At 42.2% G+C, this 22743-nt stretch overlaps 1 protein-coding gene across 3 annotated transcripts in view; it reads right to left on the reverse strand.

The window, feature by feature from the left end:
• The window catches only part of aatka (apoptosis-associated tyrosine kinase a), a 38910-nt gene extending 18142 nt beyond the window's left edge, over window positions 1–20768 (reverse strand). Inside the window, exons 1-3 of one of the 3 annotated variants that reach the window (XM_074656518.1) lie at window positions 20647–20768; window positions 17634–17749; window positions 2472–2605 (exon numbers count right to left, since the gene is read on the reverse strand). In XM_074656518.1, coding sequence (XP_074512619.1) covers window positions 2472–2605; window positions 17634–17749; window positions 20647–20672 — 276 coding nt within the window. In that variant the 5' untranslated portion in view covers window positions 20673–20768. Of the gene's footprint in view, window positions 1–2471; window positions 2606–17633; window positions 17750–17847; window positions 18264–20646 lie in introns of those variants that run through there. The other 2 variants (XM_074656520.1, XM_074656519.1) reach the window with 2 other exon arrangements.
• Window positions 20769–22743: the final 1975 nt, after the last annotated feature.

Genomic DNA, 22743 nt, shown 5'->3' on the forward strand with positions numbered 1-22743 from the left:
GAATAAAAATGTGTTCTAAGGGTACCCACGAGTCTCCCCTTTACAGACATGCCCACTTTATGATAATCACATGCAGTTTTGGGCAAGTCATAGTCAAGTCTGTGAGGGTTTATGGACAATATTTGTCATTGTTTTGTGTTGCTATTTGATTTCCAGTAATAAATATATACATACATTTGCATAAAGCAAGCATATTTGCCCACTCCCCTTTAACTCTCCATCTTGAACAGATAAAAAATGTGCGATTAATTTACACTTAATCACAATGGACAATCATGCGAGGATTAAAACAACATAGTCAGGGTGGCATAGTGGTTTGTAACTGTCACTCTGCGCCGCTGAAGTGTCCATGAGAAAGATATTGATTGTTTTCCAGCTCGAGGGCAGCTGTACTGTAGCTACACTTTCACCCTGAACTCTCTGATGACACGGTGCTATAAGACAATACCTCTGCAGGAATCAATACATATTTAAATCCACCATGCTCAAGGTGGGGCCGTGGTTTACGGTATCATGACAAAATAAGTCAACTATTGTTGTTTTAGCAGATAGAGCCATCCTTCTGTCATTAGCCGACACAGACCCAGACTCCTGCCGTTCCTGCAGGTTATTAAAATACACGTTCACGTAATGAGGCGATCTGGCGTGGGACAGACACACACACACACACACACATAAGAAAAGTTCAGAAGTTGTTAATGGGCCTCCTCTATGCCGGGCTCATTAGTGGCACTATTATCCCTGCAGCAGTTTCTACCTCCCACAGGCTGCTCCCACTGCTCAGTGTGAATGCCGAAGCACAGACCTGACTCTCACCACATACATGAACAAGAAAACAAGCTGCTCTGCTCTCATCCTCTTCCTCCTGTCCTTTTATTCCCTCCATTCCTAGCCCCATAATTCATACGAGGAATTATTCAAATTGCAAAACGATTCTGCATAAGTGATCTTAACAGACGGCTGTTCAGTCGGGGCTGTAATTTATCCATTCTCCAGCTAAAAGAGCTACAGACATTAAAAAGGCCCGACCAAAATGAAAAATATGTTTTGATGCTAATGCCATAATATGAGCAGCGAGTTAATGAGGGAGCTAGTAACGAAAAGGAGCAGCCAGTACAGTCTCTGGGGGTTCTCCTCCCTCTGCCTCTCCGTATGCCCCCCGCTTGTGTCAGTCTCTGTTAGCCCTCAGCCGCTCAGTGCAGCGCTGATGTTTGACACAGCATGGCTGAGTCATGCTGGCAGCTGAAGGCAACATAGAGACAATGGCAGCCTGGGACCAAGGCTACGAGGCATTAGTCCTTCAGCATTTACAGTAAATGTAAGTTAGGGGTCTTTATCAATACGATTATGATACTGAAGTCTCTTGAGAATCACTTCTAACGTAAAATATTAACACAGTACCAAAGCGTTTCTTCTAGTCATCCGCAATAATTAGTTGATTAAGCGATTACTTGATTGACAGAACATTAATTGGCAACTGTTTTGATAATCAAATAATAAATTTAAGTCATTTTTTAAGCACAAATGCCAAACATTTTCTGGTTCCAGCTTCTCAAATTTGAGGATTTGAAGCTTTTCTCTGTCATACAGGAAAGTAACCTGAATATTTTGGGATTTTGGATTGTTGATAGCACGAAACAACATATTTAAAAAGGCATCACCACCACCTTTTCACCATTATATAGACAAAACGATTGAGAAAATAATCGGCAGATAATGGAAATAATTGTTAGTTGCAGCCCTTACATTTAATTATGACTTTTTTCAGGAAATTTAAAAAAAAATCTTTTAATGTACCAAGTGATGGACAGGAATGCTCCCTTTCAATTCTTTTTCTTTTTTAAATTGGCACTCAATCTTGACACATTTATTTTAGAGCTTAAAAAAATGAATTGATAAGTAGATTGAAAGGAAAACAGTGGGCAACAAATTAGTCATTTAAGTAATTAAATCAATCAAATTTGCTCTTTCCAGGATTTAAGTTCCTCTGTTTATCCTTTTTAAATGGAATATTTTTGAGTTTTCAATTGTTGGTTGGGCATTGCAAAACATTTTTACACTTATTTTTGGTTGACATTTCATAGACTAAGTGGTTAAGTGAAGAATAAAATCAACAAATTACTCAACAATAAAAGAATAATCTTTAGCTGCAGCCCTGCTTTATTTCAACCTCAATTCAGCCTTTACTTAGTGGCACACTAAAAAGAGGTTGAATGACACTTTATTAAAATATATTCAAGGCTTTTAGATGTTTTTTTTTTTCATGTCTGTACAGTGTGTGTTAGTACTAGAAACACATATTTGATACTTTACAAGTATTAGTTCCTTTTCTGTTATTTTCACATGTAAATCACGGATTCCCATCCACCGTGCACACACACACACACACACACACACACACACACACACACACACACACACACAGTTGTGCTCTCCTCACCACGTCCAGCGGGGGGCAGCAGTGAGCTCACCTTGAAGCCGATGTCGCCCTTCTTGCAGCAGAGGCAGGCCAGCATGAGGAAGACGAAGGTGAAGAGGCCGGAGAAGGAGACAGCGACCACCGCCAGGGATGAAGGCCACGACAGCTCGCTCAGCGGAGCCCCATCTGCAACATGGGAAAGGATGACGCCAGTGTTAAAAAGGTGGAGCCGCACACAGATCAAATGGCAAACATACAGGAAATTAAAACTAAATGGAAACAAAGATGATTTGTACACACACAGATGATTTGTGACCGTTTAATTGGCAGCTTGAAGAAAGGAGCATGAGACTCATAATTAGCATTCTCTTCTGCTTCCTATTCATCGCTAGAATCTGTAACTCTGAATAGGGAATCAGGTTCCTGTGGCTTAATTACAGCAGTTACTATGCACTCTGAGTCATCGAGGCAAAGAGTTTCACACCACCCACAAACACAATGACTCCCTCTGGATAATAATTTAATAAAGCAGCGCCAGAGTAGGTGTAGTGGCTCGTTCTGTCTCAATGTAAACAACCGATGAATGAAAATGCTTACCGCGAATCTATAATCTGCTTCTCATTTTCTGAAACGCTCGGCAAAAATCGCCCTCAAAACACAACCCATAATTTAGTTAATTGGAATAACTGCTTTCCAGAACAATGCACACAATGCTATTAAATCACAGCACACAATGTGACGTAGTTCTGTTTTGAGTGCAAAGCATTTCGAAAAAGGTCTAATTCAACCGCAGTCTGTCAAAGAAATGTTTTCTGTGGGTCTGTGACCAATAAACAGAGAGCACACACACATGCTCATTGGTGATTGTGCGTACTTATTTCGGGGCTTTGTGCGAGTTTTTTCACCATCTGTCACTGTTTTTCTTGCGTGCATATGTGCAGCACACATGTGTCAGTTTGTCTTTTAGCCTCCAGTAGCTGAGGACATCCATATAAATCTGATTTACAGTTTTAAACCTCCTGCCGGGACAGATGAAAGAGAGAAAGAGATTGAAACCTTCACTGAACACATTCATTCTTCACTCCATACCAACATGCCTTTTCATTAACATCCACATCAGGGCCCACTGCATTCATCTTTAAACAAACATTTGTACACCTGTAGCATCCAAACAACAAATGGTTGCGGGACTCAACCTCAATCAATGAAGTATTGGACACTCAAAGGTTATTGCACTACATCACCTAACCACTGCCTGCATTAGCCGTCTACTGGGAGCGATGAGGAGAGCATCAATATAGCCTCCATCTCATAGCACAGCTGGAGAAAATATAATGTGCACATATATCTGACCTTCATATTTAATGCTTTAAAATGAGCTCATGGAGCATTGATTTTCTCATTTGTCTGTATGTATTATTTAGGGTCCCATTCTGTTCAGTAATAGTCCCTTCACACTTTTTAACTAGTCACTATTATGCTACTATAAAGAGTGCCCTAATGTCATTTTCATTAGCGGAGGGATCACCTCTCGATGGAGCTGCTTTATGGAATATTTTAATTTAAGGGGTATTACAGCAATTGAGTATTGGGCTTCCACGTAGTTGAGCAATTTGTGAAAGACATAAAGAGAACAATCCTTGACTTCTAGTCCCTAGTATTGTTCAAGCTCCAAAAAAATGCTGGAAATGGCCTACAACTCCCACAACACACCTCAATAGCATCTTTCATTAGAATCTCCTGGCCAGGTAAATGCCATAGACTGTATATGAGAAGTGGACGTAGTCGCCAAAAAAACGGGCTGTGTGTTAAAAATGACTATGACATCATCAGGGTTATTTCCTGAAAACTATAAACAGCTCCCCCCAGAGACACAAAGACGTCACGCAACTGTTTTCAAAGATTAAGTAAGTAAGCTGATCTTCATGAGTTAAATCAGTGGAGTCGTTATTAAGACGTTAAGGCGTTTCATATGATGGTAAATTTACATACTTTGTGGTTAGTTCTCCAAATTAAGCTCACACACATCTTAAGAAATGTTTTGGTGGTCGGAAATTCCCGGCTAAGAGCTTTCCCCTTTTAATAGACAGCAAATCCATTACTTCTTATTTTCCCATGTTGTTTAAATAAAACGTATTTATGCATCTCTGGTCCGAGTTCTCATTAACGGTTTCTCTCACAACATGTATTCTTGTAAAAAAACAAAAACAGAAAGTGAATATTCTGAACTCCTCTGTCATCGTAAGCACTATACCCACAAGTAAACTTAACTCGCCAACCACAGCAATCTGTCAGAACTCCACCATCTGTCAGCAGCACACTGCATTATGCCAACATGTCTACTTCTGAAATGCCCAAGTCCCAGGCCTCCATGTTTACTCCCTTTCTACATCTGCTGTAAATCTATCTATCATAAGCCCCGTTTCGACCGCAGGAACTTCCCCCTGGAACTAGGGACCTTTTGAGGAACTCATTGCGTTTCGACCGCAGGGACCAGGGTCTAAATTCAGTCCAGAGACATTTTCCGGAGCCTTTTTACAGACTAAAATGGCCCTGGTCGGGGATTGTACTTTCTGAAAGTATAGGAACTTTCAAGTTGCAGGGATGACCGTCGCTTATGGTAAAACACACGCACAGCGTCGCTGCTTCAACTGTATCGCTTCATTCATAAAACAAGAAAGTACTCTAGTATCATTTTAGGACGAGGGGAGAGCATTTCCCTTTGTTTGATAACATTAAAAGTATGGATGTCACAGTTAACGCTAATGATAATAATGTAAAATCGTTTTAATGCCACTAATTTTCTTCGGGAAGGAGGTTAAATAACGCTCCAAACTTGCGCTAAATTTTGGCGAGGAAAAACGGTCATGGCCATTTTCAAAGGGGTCCCTTGACCTCCAGATATGTGAATGAAAATGGGTTCTATGGGTACCCACAAGTCTCCCCTTTACAGACATGCCCACTTTATGATAATCACATGCAGTTTGGGACAAGTCAGCACACTGACACACTGACAGCTGTTGTTGCCTGTTGGGCTTGAGTTTGCAATGTTATGGTTGCAGAGTGTGTTGACTGTTGTGAGCAGCCCTCGTCCCATGTGATGTTGCTTTTTCATACGCCATTGGACTAATTTTCGCAGGCTTTCGCAGCTGCTACGGAAACGCAGACAACAATGGGCTGAAGGACTCTTTTAGTTCCTTGAAAAATAGTCCCGGGACTGAAATTACCAGGAACTTTTTGCTGGAAACCCGGCTATAGCCTGTTAAAGAAGAGGACTTGCATACTCCAGGATTCCCTTTATTTCTCTATCCTTGTGAGGACAACACAAGCATGGCACTCCTGTGCCCATTGGGTCCACCAGTAATTGTGGTGTGTGATGCTTGTGTGTGCATACTTTTCCAGCTCACTGACTGAGACTCTGCGGTCCTGACCCACTTGGCTGTGGGGAACGCACTGTTCCAGACCCAGCAGCTCCTGTGGCCCAAACAGTACCGCTCCGACCAAAGCTCGACCATGAGGTCACGGCCATAAAGCCTACATGCACACACACAATGAAGACAGACAGGCACAATGCATCTAGGTTCCTACTTGAAGCCTGGTTTAAGAACTACAGCATGTGTGTGTGTTTTTGGGCACTGACCCGCCAACACATCACCATGGTAACAACCTTGCTGGCCAACACATATTAGTTGATTGGCGTTTACGGTGCGGTAAACCTCATGCCCCCTCTATATTTACCCACTTTTGGAAGAAACACGTTTTTGCTGGTGCCTCGTACACCGGAGCACCCTCCCGTCTATATTATGCTGTAACAGCTTGTGTGTCTGTAATGTCAAAGTGACTGTGAAGTGGAAAAGATGGAGAAGCTAACCCAAGCAGCGCCCTTTCTGGATCCACCACACATACCACAACACAAAGCCTGCGTGGGCGGTGACAGCACACATTGTGTAGAGGCTGATAGGGGAAACAGGGATGAATATTCACATCCAAGAATCAATACAACTATTACAAACACGCATTTTTTCCTCTCTGCCATTACGCAGATAAATTAGCCTAATTTCCAATGGAGATTCAGCACTTTATAACGATGTTATTCAGCCATTCAATGGAAACTTGTGAGCATTTTTTAAGCAATATGCTGCACATCGGTTATGGATGGATGGGTGGATGGATGTGAGGAAGGTGGACAGAGTAGAGAGGAAGCACACTGTGCAGATGGTGCCAGGGACAGTGATGACACATGCTGAATCAGAGGGAGTGGTGATTCAGGGCTCACTGAAGGACACAACATAAAACACACATCCACATGTTGCAATTTCTATTAAGTCGGCTGTCATGACGTGCAAGCCTCAGGGCTGATCAATGGCTCTGTTTCCGCCTTTTTTTATTGTTATGCCCTTACTACACACACCATCTTTCTATACCTATTTCAGCAAAGATCATCTCCCACAAAAATACATCTCTTCATATTAAGTTTTAAAAGCAACAATATGCAACTTTTCACCTTGAAGTAGAAAGTGTACGATCTTGCCCACTTCCTCCCACCACAAAACCTCATTCATCGTGATAAGCTGTCTACCTTGAATAGCTATCGAGTCCGAGGCCGAGGTAACTGGTAACTGTCAAGCCTCCACTGATGAAGCAGATGGTGAACACAGGCGCTAAACAGTGGACCGAACTTTTACTCTTTCGCAGATAATGAAGGCATCATGGAAATTGGCAAACCACCACTACTGTTTCCTGTAGAGTCGTAACAGACGGCCATTTGTCCTTCTACATTCGGAGCTGTGTTTGCATTCATAAGATCCACATGTACACTGGACTCTGACAAGAGTGTACCTCTCTGCCTCTTCTATTTGAGATTCTACTAGCCTACTGGTATCAAGCTGAAATATCTCTAAGCGGGCGTTTGGATCGAAAAAACAGCCAGCAAGTATTTACAAGTGCATGATTGGCTGAGTGTGGACTCCAGGGCAGACAGAGCTTGGGGGAATCCCCCTAAAATATTTGGAGAAAGTTGCAGAGACAAACGACGTTTGTGCTTCTTGCTCATCTTTTCACCACTATGATCAAAACGAATGGTTTGAAAATGGATGAATAGATGGAGGATCAAAAATCCTCATCATCCTGGAATTGTTGTTATACCTACAGTTTTGGTAGCTTGATTTTTTTGTATGTAGTTTTAACTACAACAGACCTTACTTCGTCATTCACCACCAGAAAGTCTAATATGGTCATCCAGAGGAAAATCAGTGGCACTATTTTCATAAGTGCGACATTTGAGGAATTCATCTCCCACTCTCTCTGAAGAACTGTGAGAGCGACGACCCGGGAACCTCCATAAATATTTGAGGAGCACACATTACTTCAGCAGCTGCACGGCGAAATGAAAATAAAGCACTTAAAGCCGGGCTCATACCCGCTTTATTAAAAAGCTGTCTTCAGGACTGAAGGAAGATGAGCCATGTCCTGACAAACGGGAGGGGAGAGCGATGGAGGCCCCTCCGCAAATTCAGGCCGACGATGAGGAAGAGGCAGTGGGATGAAGGGAGGGAGGAAAAGATGTGTGGGTGTAAAGAGGATGAATGAGGGGGCCATTGCTGTTGCTTTGCATTTCTCAAAAGTGAGACTTATCAATATTAAGCGTGACTTTGCACTCCCGCTCCGGATCGGTTTCACTCAACTAATCTATGACTCCTTCAGCTTGGATTAATGAAGCCTTGCTCGTGCTGTCAGATTACGGCCATGCAGTCATCTGTGGCAGGAAAGAATTAGCGGCGTCCTTCACAGTCACAGAGCAAGAGCTGATAATGCATGTTTCTCAACATGCAACTAAATAACAGCCATAAAATGCAATAGCGCCTGCTGCTGAAATACCAGACACACTGACAGAGAGTAATAAACAGAGCGAGAGAAATTTATGCGGGGGCTCAAGGAGGACGCAGGAAACCTAAGGAATGCTCAAATTCAAGGGTGTATGTGTGTTCATGCATGTTATGTACGAGATGACAATGTAGTGCGTTAAGCACAGCCACTGAGCTTTTCATGGTACATCATAAATAAAGCATGCACTAGCGAGGTAGGGCTTTCTGTTGCTGTGCAGCTGTAGATGAAGCAAGTGAATGTCACATCTACAGCTGCTGGGATATTTACTACCCGGTTTACACGATAGAGCTCATCGTGCATTCAACAAATCTGTTCCAAATGGACATGTGTAGGAGAGGTAGAGAGGACAAACAAGTGCAGGGAAGGCTGCAGAGAGAAAATAGGGATTTTATTCAAGGCAGTGTGGCCTCCCACACTTGCATCGCGGCCAGGGCCGAGCCATGTGTTTGTATTCAGATATGAACCCACACAGAAAGCCCAGTCAAGGTGTTGCACTGGGCTGCATGGGATAACTTTGGAGTTTCCGTGGTAACTCAAGAGCAGTGGGCTGTTGTTTCTGCTCCTGACAGCAGCGACCCCAAGTCCACGAAGAGGAGCTCGAACACACCACAGATAATGTTGTATGCTTTGACACAAACCTGCAAAACAGAAGTGTCTCTCCCTGTGAGTTCTCATCTTTACTTCACTTTGTCTCTTTCTTGCCGGTGTGGTTGCTATGCATGCACAAATGCACACACACACACACAGCTTCTTGTTTTTGACCAAGAGACCAAGTAATGACAGTGCTGCAGGGCGGGCAGTGTGCCAAACTACACACCACTGCAATCAAATCGTCTTGAGAAAGAGTCAGGGGGAGACAAAGAGGAGAGGGTGAGATACAGTTTCGGCTGCAGTTGGTATTCATAGACCGGACACAAATAGGGACATACATTATGAAGCTATTGTGTTATGTAAAAGTCTCCATTTGATGTGTGGTCAGTGGCCACAGACTGAGCTTTGTGTCTGTTAGGAAGGCTAGGTTGACTTACAGTAGAAACATGTCCTCAAGGTACTAATGACTAAACTGTATGGAATATACAGCAAAAAGACTGTGGGAAGTTTTAGGGCGCTTTCACAAACCAACATTTAGTCCGTTTTAATCGAACTCTGGAGTGGTTCGTTTGGGCAGTTGTGAATGCAGTAGTCGTACTCTAATTAGCCCCTAATTAGAAATAGCCTATGTTAAATGACCATGAAAACTGTGTGGCCACCATGGAAACAGTTAGATTTAGGCAATATAACTACTTCCTTAGGTTTAGGAAAGAAAAGATCATGGTTTGGGTTAAAATAAGTAATGTTACTTTTACAAATTGCTTGCAAACTACCTCTCTGTTTGTACAGCGGAGTACGACAGAACCGCTGAAGGTCTCAACGAGTCCAGAGATGCAACTAAAACCTAATAGAAACATGTGAGATTATTGACATTTGACTGGCTGATAACACGTTTTGTGGGGGTTAACAGGCAGCCAGATTAGTTTAATTGTTATGATTATTTAAACTTCATTGAAATGGTAAAACAAGAAGTATTAAACAAGTATTTACACTGAAGACAGTAGGCTTTGCGAAAAACTAGGGTCCTACACATGCGGTCCTAGGACTGCGGTCCTGAAACTGCAGCTTCCTCTATTGCAGGAACATACTATTCATTTGTTGAGATGAACACAGGTAAACGACAGGTAAACATGAGTGGGAGAGGACTGACCTGGACTTCTGCAGAAGTCCGATGCTTGCTTGACATCTGGGCCAAAAAGAACATCAAGAAAAAGCTGAATAAAGTCCACAAAAATAGTGGCGTTTATAAAGTCATTTGAGATAAACTGTAGGAGAAGGGATTTGTGCGCACAGTGGATCGGTGCCGAGTCAAAGTGAACAAACGTTGACAGCAATATATCAAAGTCAGTGATTGTGAAAACTCTGTGGATGCTAGTGTCACCGCCTGCAAAAGGAGGCTAGCTGCCGCCATCATTCAGCCACTTAACTGCCTTCCACTTCCCCTCAGTGCTTCCTAATGGGGAAGCATAGCACACATAAAAGAGAGCAGAAAGAGCCCCAAATCTCTCTGAGCATGCGTTTAAATTCAGGACAGTGCTGCAGGGGCAAACAAGCTCCTCCATCTGCCCTGCCTGAGCTGCACCAAGTGGCTTCCAACAAAAACGCATACACTCACAGGATGCTGTGCTTAGGATACAACAGCAGACTAGATAGATAGAGACAGGAGAGAAGTGTGACCTTTAGGTTTAGCTTTACAGGTCAGTCAGGAGACAGCAGGAGCAGAGCCAAAGAATTTACATAAGTAAATACACACACATGCAGAAAACTTTCAGAGCTACAATGATATTTGCCTACTACAGAACGACAATGAAAACAATCGGCTTACAGCTGAATACATATTACAGCTTCAGGTAATTGACAGAGAGCTGTCTTCCTGTATATAAGCCAAGCTAAATATCGATTCTCCACTGCTTTTGTGCATGTGTAAATAGAATGCATAAGGACAATCGTTACGGATCAATTGTTGGCTCAAGTGGTTAGCTCATCTTTGGTGTCAAGATGTAATTTGAGCATCTGTTTTTTAAAAGACTTGTTCTATATGTATCAGCGTCTAGGGATGCAGAACGGCTAGAGTTAGCACTCCTCTTTTTTTCCCCACTGGGAGAGCGAGAGGAGCTGCATTGAAGGAGAAGTGAGCTGTGCTCTGACACAGCCCGGATTCCCAAGAGAGGAAGACGTCCGACAGCAACCCTCTGTTACGGGCTGCATGGAGAGGGGAGAGATCATGAGTTAGGACAGAGGGAGGGAAAGAAAATGCTCTGGGGAAAAGGAGAGCTAAAGCAGAACTGCAGAGCAAGAAGCATCAGACTGCGATGAGAGAGGGCTGAACATGCAGAGGAGGAAGCACTCGGCAATCACACGTGTGCACACACATGTCAGTCTCCAATTGACAGCAAAAGGAACAGCGCGATTAATGGCAGGGTACCGTATCCTCCACCCATGTGCATCCTCTCTGCCGTTCTCTAGCCACGCTCTCTGTGAATGACTGCAGATGGAAGAGGGATTCGCTGGCCTGCAGAGAGCCATGATAACTGTCATTAACTGGGAGTGAGAGCCCAGGAGGACCACCATGGATCAGCATTACAGGCCTGTCATGTCCGTCCCCTGACAGCCCAGGCAAGGGCACACTGCTGGAAAGAAAATGGTCTGAGTATCAACTCTGTCTCTGATGGACGGACTTTTTGAGTTGATTTCACCAACTACACGACCAGGGCATTCATTGCATGTAAAGGTGTAATATTTAACATCAATAATTCATTTATTCGAGACATTATTATAATTAATGTACCAGGTTATTGCAGAGGAGACTGGCCTCTATTCTGCATTTCGCAGTGTGGGCTGTCTGGTTTCAGATATTGAAGGAAATCTGCTGAATTGGGTGATTATTATGCAGCACAAAAGGAATCAGAGCGACTGTTCCTTCTGCACAAATGGCACAAAAGCTGCTCGCAGTTTATCACACTGGAAAACACACGGCTGAATGAATGAACGGACTGAAAATATGTTTATCCTCTTCAGTCAAATAGAGGAGGAAACTAGACGGAGGATTTAAGGATTCTCTTTGCAACAGGAAGCAACACAGTTTATAGGAAATGTAAATTCTGCCGAAGACCAGCACTAACAATCCCATGAGATATTAATGTTTCACCTCTGACGTAATAATCCTCATTAATTAATTCAACAATGACAGAGAAATGCTACTCATAGCACCTTTAAGAAAGCAGATCAACCACTTGAAAAATACATTCATAGAGGTTTTACTTTCATATGAGATGGAATGGCCCGGTAACACTAGAGAAAACTGTAATGAAGGATACATGCATGCATTTCTATATATTTATGTAACAGTGAAAAACTAACCAAAGTTGGATATGGAAATCATGTAAAGCTCTTAAAAGAGGGCCAAAAGGACTAATGCAGTCAGTTAAATCAGTGGCTATCAACGGTTTTCAACTCAAGTGTTTTAACTATTCGGTTGGTATCACAATATTTAATCAATACCAGTATATTAGGATAGTCAGTTACCAAAATCACATGTTAAAAAGTTGAACTTGTGATATCCCAATGGGCCTAGTGCTTTCCTTGTACTTTGTTGAAATGTGTTATCACTCATTTGGACATGAGTACGCGATTGGTGAACTTTCTCACCATTTGGTTACATGGACAGACAATAAATTATATTTCAGTAAAGCTCGTAACAAACTCCTGATTTCACAACAATTTGTTTGAACTCTACTTCTGCATTAGGGATGTGCGCGATTAATCCACTAGTTGATAAAGCATTGCTAACCTCGCTAGTCGGCACCAGAAATACTCGTTTGTTAAACGTATTATTTTATTAAAGGGGACCTATGATGCTTTTGTGCTTTGTCCCTTTCCTTTAGTGTGATACAGTTTATTGTTTTCCGTGCATTTAAGGTCTGCAAAGTTACAAAGTCCACGCCAAAGTGAGTTACTCTCCCACACAGAAACACTGTTCCTGAACTGCCTGAAACGCCTTGCTTTAAGTCATGCCTTTTCTTCCGTAACGTGGTGATGTCACTAAGTAACACACCCTCAAAGCTAGTTACCAATCACAACAGTGGGCCAGCTGACCAATCAGAGAGGTGTTGCAGCACAGCTGGTATGAGAAAAATACAGCGTTTTTTTAATATTAAAGCATGTAAACATGCTCTAGTAGAAACCCAAAATATAAGTATGAACCTGAAATTGAGCATAATAGGTCCTCTTTAATGTACACATTAAAATTACATATTGACATATGCTATATCAGCTGTTGCTGTGGAGAGCTACTGCTCTTCCTCCAGAAGCGACGGCTGGGATCTGAACTCATCAGCTGCTCCTGACTCACTTCCACTCCGCCGCGTTCCCCCGGCCTCCGCCTGCCTCCGCCTGCCTCCACCTCCTCTTTACAAAATAGGGTTCAGAATTCGGTCTGGTTATCTCCTGATCGACTGGATTGACTAGCAGATAGGGCTGTATCATGTCATTCATTTACATTCAAAGTTTTGATTGAGGTTTTCGAATGAAGCGTTGAATGTCTGGTGTAAACAGGCTTTTGACTGCTGTGGAAAAGTCATTTTTGAAAGGCTAAACGCCAACAAATATGGATTGAAGCAGAATATTTCATTGGAAATTATTACATCTATATTTTTTCAATAAATTTCGACTTTTGAACTGAGGACAGCGACAATTAATTTTACTTTACATCGACTAGGGCTGAGCATGCGTCGCTCGCTGTGTGTGTTTGAGAGAGATGGAGGTGGGGGGAAGAGAAGGCGGCAGGTAATAAAACTTGCACACTAAGATACTAATGGTAGCCTATAAGCATTGCCAAACCATCACTCCTCTTAGTCTACAGTCCCCACTGGCGTTTCATCAAATATTACACCGCACACCGGGTTCGTGAGACGTATTCCTAACAGAGCAACCAGAGCGGACTCTGGGGACAAATTGCTTCTGGTGGTGTTTAAAATATGATTTGGTTACTGAAATATTAGGATTTCAAATGGCCCATAAGCACTAACCTTATAGATTAAAGTGATCTATTTTGACTTTTTTCTGAGCGTTTTCTTACTTTTAGTAGTCGACTAATCTAAGTTTAAACTTCTGTTTAAACGTCAAATTAGTCGTATAGTATAATCTATGACTAAAGCATACAGACCTGACAGAATAGAGCTCTGCACACACACACACAGGAAGGAGTGATTGGGCCCCTGCATGTGTTTAGGCCTGATAAAATTAGATGCATGTGCAAACCATATGCAGACATAGAAATATGCACTAATGGAATGACATTTCAGCTCCGAGTCTCATGATGCAGACAAAGGAAGCGTGTGTGTACGTTTTGTGTGGGGATGTGTTTGTGCCTGAAAAACAAACATACCTGAGCAAAACAAGTTAGTGTGAGTTATGCTGGCTACCATGTATTCATTATTCCTCCCATATCCTTCTGGATTCCTGCTGCTATTGTTAAGCACATATACTCCCACTCTGACACGCATGCAGTGAATTCACACAGTCACACTTTTCACCCAAATGTCTTCCACCTGTCTAACCAATTTGAAGCGGCCCCTTTTGAACACGTGAAAAACACATCATGCATCTGCTTTTCCCCCCTGGCTGTCATCATAAAACATCCCTGAAATCAGTCCAACACACCTCGACCTGGCTTCGTAACTAGCAAACTTCTCCACTTCCGTCCACCACTATGTGACGGTGTTGCTAAATGGCTTTATATTCAACAAGACATTATACTTGGTGGTGATTTAAATACTGCATGAAACCTGTTAAGTATGCATTTGCACAGACACACACAAGCCTTAAACGGGTAGGACACCAAGAAAACCCACAACATCACACAGAGAACACATAGAGGAGACCCTGACTGCTTCCTATATCCACTTCATTCTTATTCTAGTTCCCCCAGAGGCTGACTTATGTAACTAAAGTGCTTGGTTACACATGGAGAGATGAATAATCAAACAGTCAGCACTGGCTTGCACTGACCGAGTCAGTGGGAGGAGCTCCGAGAGCAAGTCAAGGCACCATTTTTAACATCTTTCCTCTCTGGTATCAGTACCACCTTGGTTATAGCCTGCAGTGATGTGTCTATGAGTATGCGAGGGAACATGTAAAGTGTGTGTTGTTTTGCATCTACACTGAGATACCGTCCGTAACGTGCACACTAGCTGCCACTGCCACCTCCAGGCACCAGAGGAGACTGCTGAAAGACAGTCTCCCACAGTTGCTGCATTGTCAGCTTGTTGGTGTATCGGCGCTGCCTTCCAGGTCGGTCTGTCTTCTGTTTGCCCTGACAGTAAAGCGATGCATATTAATTCTGTTCGCAGGATGCAGCTAGGTTTTCAAATAGCTACCACACACACATCTGCTCCCTCTCCTGATGGGAGAGCTCTCCGAGGTGCTGAAGCAGTAGTAAGCCAGGTGCAAGGCGCTGCAGTTGTCACTGGTGCAGAATGCCACACATGCACCCAACTTTCCCCCCGGCTGGCCGCACACATACCAAGCCCCCAAACATGTGAGGGCCGATGTGGTCAGGAGATCAAAAAAACTAAATCCTGCCACGGTGTGTCCTGTCCACGCTGATGGCTTATATAATGCCATGCAATGTGACGGCTGACCTGGCCTCATAGTTGTTTTCCTCTGTCTGAGTGTGTTTGCGCATGAGTGACTGTTTGTGCAAGTGTGTGGAGAGGTAGAGCACACTATGTTCTTACATAGCCCCGGGCGAAGGGAGGAAGTGCAGCTGTTGAGGGCGGTTTGAGCAGTGCTACAGTTCAAACGCTGGATTTTGTGTTTGGAAATCTGGGTGTGTTTTATTAATCTACTCCTCAGCCTCAAAGACAACGTATTCAGCAACTACAGCTGATTGAATGCTGTGTGTCCCTCCCCCTTTAAGAGACGTTTCTCTGTCCTTATAGCACTGGCCATGAAAATGACTGGTTCCTCCTCACGCCCCCTTTCATCGCCTAGGCAACATTAATTCTCAGCGCAATTACTAGGAAGGAACAGGACCGCGAGTGAGGTGGCGCTCTAATGAGAAATGTAGATCATTATGACAGGAGAGTGACGATCCAGACGCCTATCCTCCACTCCAGCTACATGTACATGCCCACTCCTAAAGCTTAACCAATCCCAGTGCGTGTGGTGATTCCACCCTGACCTGTCACCTGTCACTGAGGCTACTCATTCAGCTACTGTCATCTGATGAAAGAAAATGTGTCCCTGCACATTCCTGGGGGGAAATTCTTAAAAACCTGAGATCTCTTCCAGGAAAAGAAAATACCAAGACAATTAAATTATAAGATGCCCCAGAAGAGCCACAGTTAGCAGACATTTTACCCATAACTCAGCTGGGAACCATGTATCCTGCCTCAAAATTAAATGATTGCACTCCTCCGGTAGGTTCGTATCATATTTCACTGCACAGAACAAGGGATAGCCGGCTCAGCACCCACTACACATTCCACACCGAGAAGTGCTTTTGTCATGGTTTTTCCCAAATACCTAAAACACTAAACCAGTCTGTGTTTCTCTGTGCAGTGTGTTTTAAAGCAGAGCAGAACCAGGTCAGTCATTATTTATGAAGGAATCCTTCAAAGCTGTGAATGCGTGTCAATGTACTACATTCCTATTTTCGTCTCTTGTTGTTTTGCATCCAAAAATGCTCTGGGATGGTAAAAGCATCCTTTCCATGTCCCCTTATCAGTTGTCTTGCTGTGGTGCTTCACATAATAAAACTGTGTTTGTTAACAGTTAAAATGGTCTCTTATGTCTTGCTATAATGTCTTACAATGTTATTGTAAGCACAGACACTTCCCAAATGCACAGGGACAGCATACCTCCTATAAATAACCCATTTGACTTTAAATGGAAGCCTCTTTTAGTGTCGCATTCTGAGGGACAACAGAGAAGAGATGCAAAGACTGAGAGCTGGAGGAGTCACAGGAAGGTAGAGGAGGGGTGGAATAATAGGACAAAGAGGGATCACTGAGTGAGAGTGTGCTGGTTTGGAGAGGACAGATAGAAAGCCCTGAAACTTGAGAGCCACTGGACTCACCGTCATTTGTATGCTCAGCACACTGTGCTCAGTGCAGGGACTCTCTCTCAGTCCTGTTTACACTTGCACACGGTTATTTATTCTGCTCCAATTCAAGCCCTCACACAGGACGGCCAGGACTTCCTGCTCGGTGGTCCCACAGCACTGCAGCAGCAGCAGCACCTGGGTTCTCCTTCACCATCACCCAGACACCCGAGGGATGATTAAACGCTGCATCCAAACAGACACCAAGAACAAGCAACCTCAAGCAGTACAGCCATGCTCCTCTGTCAGCAGGTCACCTCTGTAATGTTGTAGTCATTTAGCAAGCACACAATACACACATGCACACTCAGCTGCAGGGACATATGTGTAGGACTATGCAGAATCTGTGCAGGCACAACTTTTAACCCTCTTGTTACCGAGCTGTAAGGGACAGATTGGATGTAAAACACCCACACCCGAGCTAATCTTTTGATGTTTAGGCTCACTGTCATGATGATGATGATGTTATGGCATTGATGCTGCTGCTGGTGACTAAGAAATAGCCTGATATAGCACCAAGACACAGTGGCCTTGAATCAAACACTCAGCTTGATCACGAAGAAACATACATACATCACAAGCAGGTCTGCAGCAAATGGATAAATTCAAGCTATTCACCAGTTTGACCCTTACCTGTATCAAAGTGGGAGCTGAAGGCAAAGCTGGGATTGAAAAACGCCGAAGACATGACAATCACATGTAGGGCAAAGACCATCCTCCTCGATGCGGTTGCAGAACACAGCAAAAGCCTAAAAACATAAAAAAAAAGGTCAAGAATAAATTCCAAGTGCGTTTTAGATTAACCTGTAGTAGAAGCTGTAATGCGCAGCATTTTATTCCATCACACCTCACAGAGAGCCCCACCGAAAATCCTGCTCCACCTTCAGCTCGATAGGATTTGGAGACAGATGTTGACAGTCATTTCCATTTTTACCACATCTGTTAGTTTACTTGCTTGACAACAAAAATCCCTTTGCATTTGACTGCTATTCTGGATAGGTTTGGTACTCGGTTTCACACCAATTTTGATACACTGTCAAATCCTGCCTCCTCCAAATATTTGGTCACATCTCCCATGTGTGTTCCTTTCAGAATAAAACCCCTTGGTTGCTCCTTGCTACATGTCACATGCCGTTTTTAGGGAGAGCAGCAGCTGGCTCTTTTTTTTTTTTTTAAGAAGATGCGTCGGTCAGCGATGCGCATTTGGGTCTCAGCTTCGGTCCAGAAAGAATGAGCGACATCTTGCACCAGTGTCAAGCCACATACAGTAGGCAAGTACTTCAGTCTACAGCCTTCAAAATAAAAGCACATTTACGTTCCACAAGAATGGTGTGCGTTTTATTTTGAAGACAAAATCACGACTTTCTGTGTCCCACTTGACGCAGACATTTCTACAGGGATCCTGCAAGTGTGTATGGGGGTCATTTTTGAACATTTTACTGGAATATTTCCTCATGTTTTATCTTGAATTGGGGGGCACACAGTAGTGATGGGAATTCCGGCTCTTTTTAATGAGTCAGATCATTTGGCTCAGCTCACCAAGAAGAGTCGGCTCTTTCGGCTCCCAAACGGCTCTTTGTTTTACCACTTCTGCCTTTTATAATTCAGCCAAATGTAGCGCTGTTTTGACCTATGATTAGTATGTGTGCACATATATCACTTAAATTATTTAATATAATTATACTAAACCTTAAAATTTCCAGAATACCATAATTTTATATGCTGCTTTGTTTCCAAATGTCACTCGTCTTGTCTGCTATTTGCACTCCTCATCTTTCTCTCCTCCTCTCCCTCCTGCTCTGTACCTGTAGACCATCACCGCGCCCTGAACACCCTGCCCCGCCCTGCTTGATGGTATGATCCTTGTCTGTCATCAACTTGATTGGTTGCACGGACGTCATTAACACACATTCAGTCACAGTTAGTGCATGGAGTGCCCGTGGCGCGGAGAAGATCGTCCTATCATTCTGCCTTGAATTAATTAAAGAAAAAAGAAAGAAAAAAAACGTCTCTCTGACGGGAGCCGGCTCTTATTGTTCACTTAAAAGAGCCGGCTCAATGAACCGGCTCGTTCATGACCGACACATCACTAGCACACAGGCATCACCATACCTTCTATGCTGCCATATACCACCAGGTCTGTCCAAGAGGAGAGGAAAGACACAAGAGGACCAGCAGGCTCCAGAGACAGGCCAGTCCACGACCAGCTGGTTGTATGGAGGACAGCATGGTTGGCTTCCTGGAGCACTGGGCCAGTAAAAAGAGTCTGCTGAGTCCATCACGGCCTGAGATTTAATGTTGATCACAATAACTGCAACTTCTGTGAGACTGAGATTGAAAATACTGATCATCTGTTTTTCCACTGTATATATTCTGCTCCTCTCACAAGAGAAAATATTGTGTTTGGTATTAACATGAAGGACACTAAGAGTGACTTGATATTGAACAATCTGATACTGCTGGCAAATGTTTTCATCCATGCATCCAAATGGAGGAAAATGAACCCCCTATTTTCCATTTTCAAAAGAGACTTTGTGGACAATCATCTCAGTGCTTTAAGACTATTGAAAGGGCAACATGCAAAGTCTCTCCTCAGAGCTTATGAAGAACTGAACATATATGATGATGACCCCTATAGAGCTACTATGGAAGAGTGCAGTCTTATTATTATTTATTTATTTATTTATGCATTTCTCTTTTTGTTCCTTTAATTATTTTCTACCCCCTCTTTTATTTTTGTTATTATATTATTTTATCTTTCCTATCCAATTGTTCCGTGTATGTTAGAAGTATTGAGTTTAAATTACAATGTCTTAACATTTGTAAATGAATTATCTTTAATAAAAAAAAAAATTTAAAAGTCCATCGTGGCCATTTTTTTCTGTCACTGTTAAATAACAGCCACCAGAAGACACTAGCGAGTTGGGAAAGTAGCTAACAGGTCAGGAAAGGCAGGCAGCATCAAACCCTGGAATTAACGATACGCTAACGTCCTACACCAGGGGTCTGCAACCTGCGGCTCCAAAGCCACATGCGGCTCTTTAGCTCCTCTCAAGTGGCTCCCGGTGGATTTTTAGAAATGGAAATGAATAACTGTTTTTTGTTTACATTTTCATTTTTATTTATCATACCACTGACCTCTATGGTACGACAGTACGAGACGGAGTATTAGGGCCACAGTGAGGGAAACAAAAAAAATCCGTGATTTTGAGAATAAAGTCGGTAATTTTTTTTTGATTTATGAGAAAAAAAGTGGTAATATTACGAGAATAAAGTCATAATGTTATGAAAATAAAGTTATAGATTTATGAGAAAATGTCGTAATAAAGTCATATTATAAAGTAGTAATTTTACGTGTCACTTTCTTTTTTTCGCGTAAAGTTATGATTTTTTTCTCGTAATATTAAAACTTTTTTCTCGTAATATTATAACTTTATTCTGGAGATATCCGATTTTTTCCCCTCAATGTGGCCCTAATACTCCGTAGTACATTTGCCCTCACTGCATTAGTCGTATATACTATATACTTAGACTATAAACTGCGTTACCTTCATCACAATGATCAAATGTTTTGCGACCTAAGCTAACGTTCTATGCTAACGTTCTATGCTAATGTTAGCTCCACAAGTTTTACGTAGAAACGTACCGTTTTAGAAACATATATCCATACATTTATCTCCTTTCAACCTCTCCGGGTAACGAGTATCACTATTACACATCCCCAAGCACAAAGTTTAACCGTGACTCGAAATCACCAAAAAACAGCCTGAAAATGTAGAAAATCAGGAGTTTGTCGGAACCCACCCTGTAGTCGTAGCTGGCCGATGCTGCACTCTGATTGGCCAGTCTGTATCCAAGGGGGCGGGACTTAGCAATTCCAACACTGTGATTGGTTCAGCGCTGCAGTCAGTGTGGATAATTTTGCAATCCACATATTTACTGTAAAATAAGATAAGATAAGATAAGATAAGATAAGATAAGATAAGATCAAATAAGATAAGATAAGATCAAATAAGATAAAATAAAATAAGATAAGATAAGATAAGATAAGATAAGATAAGATATTCCTTTATTAGTCCTGCAGTGGGGAAATTTGCAGTGTACAGCAGCAAAGGGGATAGTGCAAAAAACAAGATGCATCAGCTAACACAGTAAAAAAAAAAAAGAGCTAAACAAAGTGTAATAAAATATGAACCATTTAAATAAAAGGAAGGTTAAAAATAGTAGCAGTATACACAGTATTGACAATAAACAGACTATTAATAAAATTGCACAAGTGGAAAATGATATTGCACAGTGAGAATGAATGAATGAATGAATGAAATTTCACCTGAAAATATCAGATTATTGTCAGTGTTTTGGTGTGCACATGTTCAGATATCTAGAGGCCAGGCGCATAAATGTGCATGTTTGAGTGCTAACAAGTGTTGCTTTTGCTGTGGCCCAATTTACATGTGATATTCCTCTGAATCATGTTGGTTCAGTAAGATTATACATTCTGATGGGGTTTCTGTTCAGAAGATTTATGCAAACTATTGATTCCAAATGCACAGATCACACATATGTTGGATTAATGTCTGCATTCTTCAGACATAAATATGTATTCCCTCCCTCACACGCACTCTTATTGGCCCTCTGCTGGTTGTTAGCAGTAAAGCAGACAAAGTGCCACCACAATCTCTCAAGCATCAAAGTAAAAATTCACATTTCACATTCACATTTAGATATTAATTCAGGGAATGCATTTATTTATTTATGTATTTCAATTTTTGATTGAAGAAGTAATTGCACAAAATTACTCAAGTAGTATTTACCAAGTTCTTTGCATGCATTTCTTTCAATAGATCTGCACAACCTGATGACAATAAATAGGGGAGATGTAGAGTACAAGGTGTTATTCTTTTGAATGCACACTAGAGGGCAGCACTGCATTACTATTAGAGAGACACACAGAGGGCACTCTTACTGATTTGAATAGTTTAAAAAAAATAGCAATTAAAAAAAGACACATATGTGCACAAAAACACACATTCAAAAAGAGAAGCAACCCTAAATTTCACCACAAGTCAGGGCTCATTTTCAACTCCTCTCTCATTTGCAGGATGCACCTGCAGGCCTCCTGTCTTTATTTAGCTTCATGTAAATTATGAGGTTAAGTGTCAGTTCTCTGTAAAACTGCCCCTGACTGGAAACACAGTAATGATGCAAATTATTATCATTTTTACATGTGTGTGTGTGAAGAGCCAACGTTTAAATCTTGCAATAGGACTATCCGTTTAACTTGTGAAAAACTTGTGATTTAGATAAAGATGATTTTTGTATGTAAAGTAATATAAAGATTAAAAAAATACAAACTTGGATGCATGCCATGAATCCAAATCATTAAGAGCTGGACAAAGTCACAATTATATTACAACAAAACTGCAGAAAATCTTTTCAGATCCTAACATTTTTGGGAGAGGTTGGGGAAATCACCTACACTGATAATAATGATGACAAATAAGACGAATGTGAAAAATCATGCAGATTGAGGCAAAGCTCCTCCTCCTGTCAGTCCCCCTCAGTTTCAGTGTTGTATTAAATTGCTCCTCCAGTACCTCCTCTCCTCATCCTCCAAACCCTCTAATCTGTCAGCAGTGAGCTCACTTTCCAGGTTACAAGGTCGTTCTCAGCACACACTGACAACATGCTGGGGACCCTCTGCACTCTCATCACTGCTCTAACATGTAAGGAGGCTGACTTA

Source organism: Sebastes fasciatus, chromosome 13, assembly GCF_043250625.1.
Source record: "Sebastes fasciatus isolate fSebFas1 chromosome 13, fSebFas1.pri, whole genome shotgun sequence".
NCBI lineage: Eukaryota > Metazoa > Chordata > Actinopteri > Perciformes > Sebastidae > Sebastes > Sebastes fasciatus.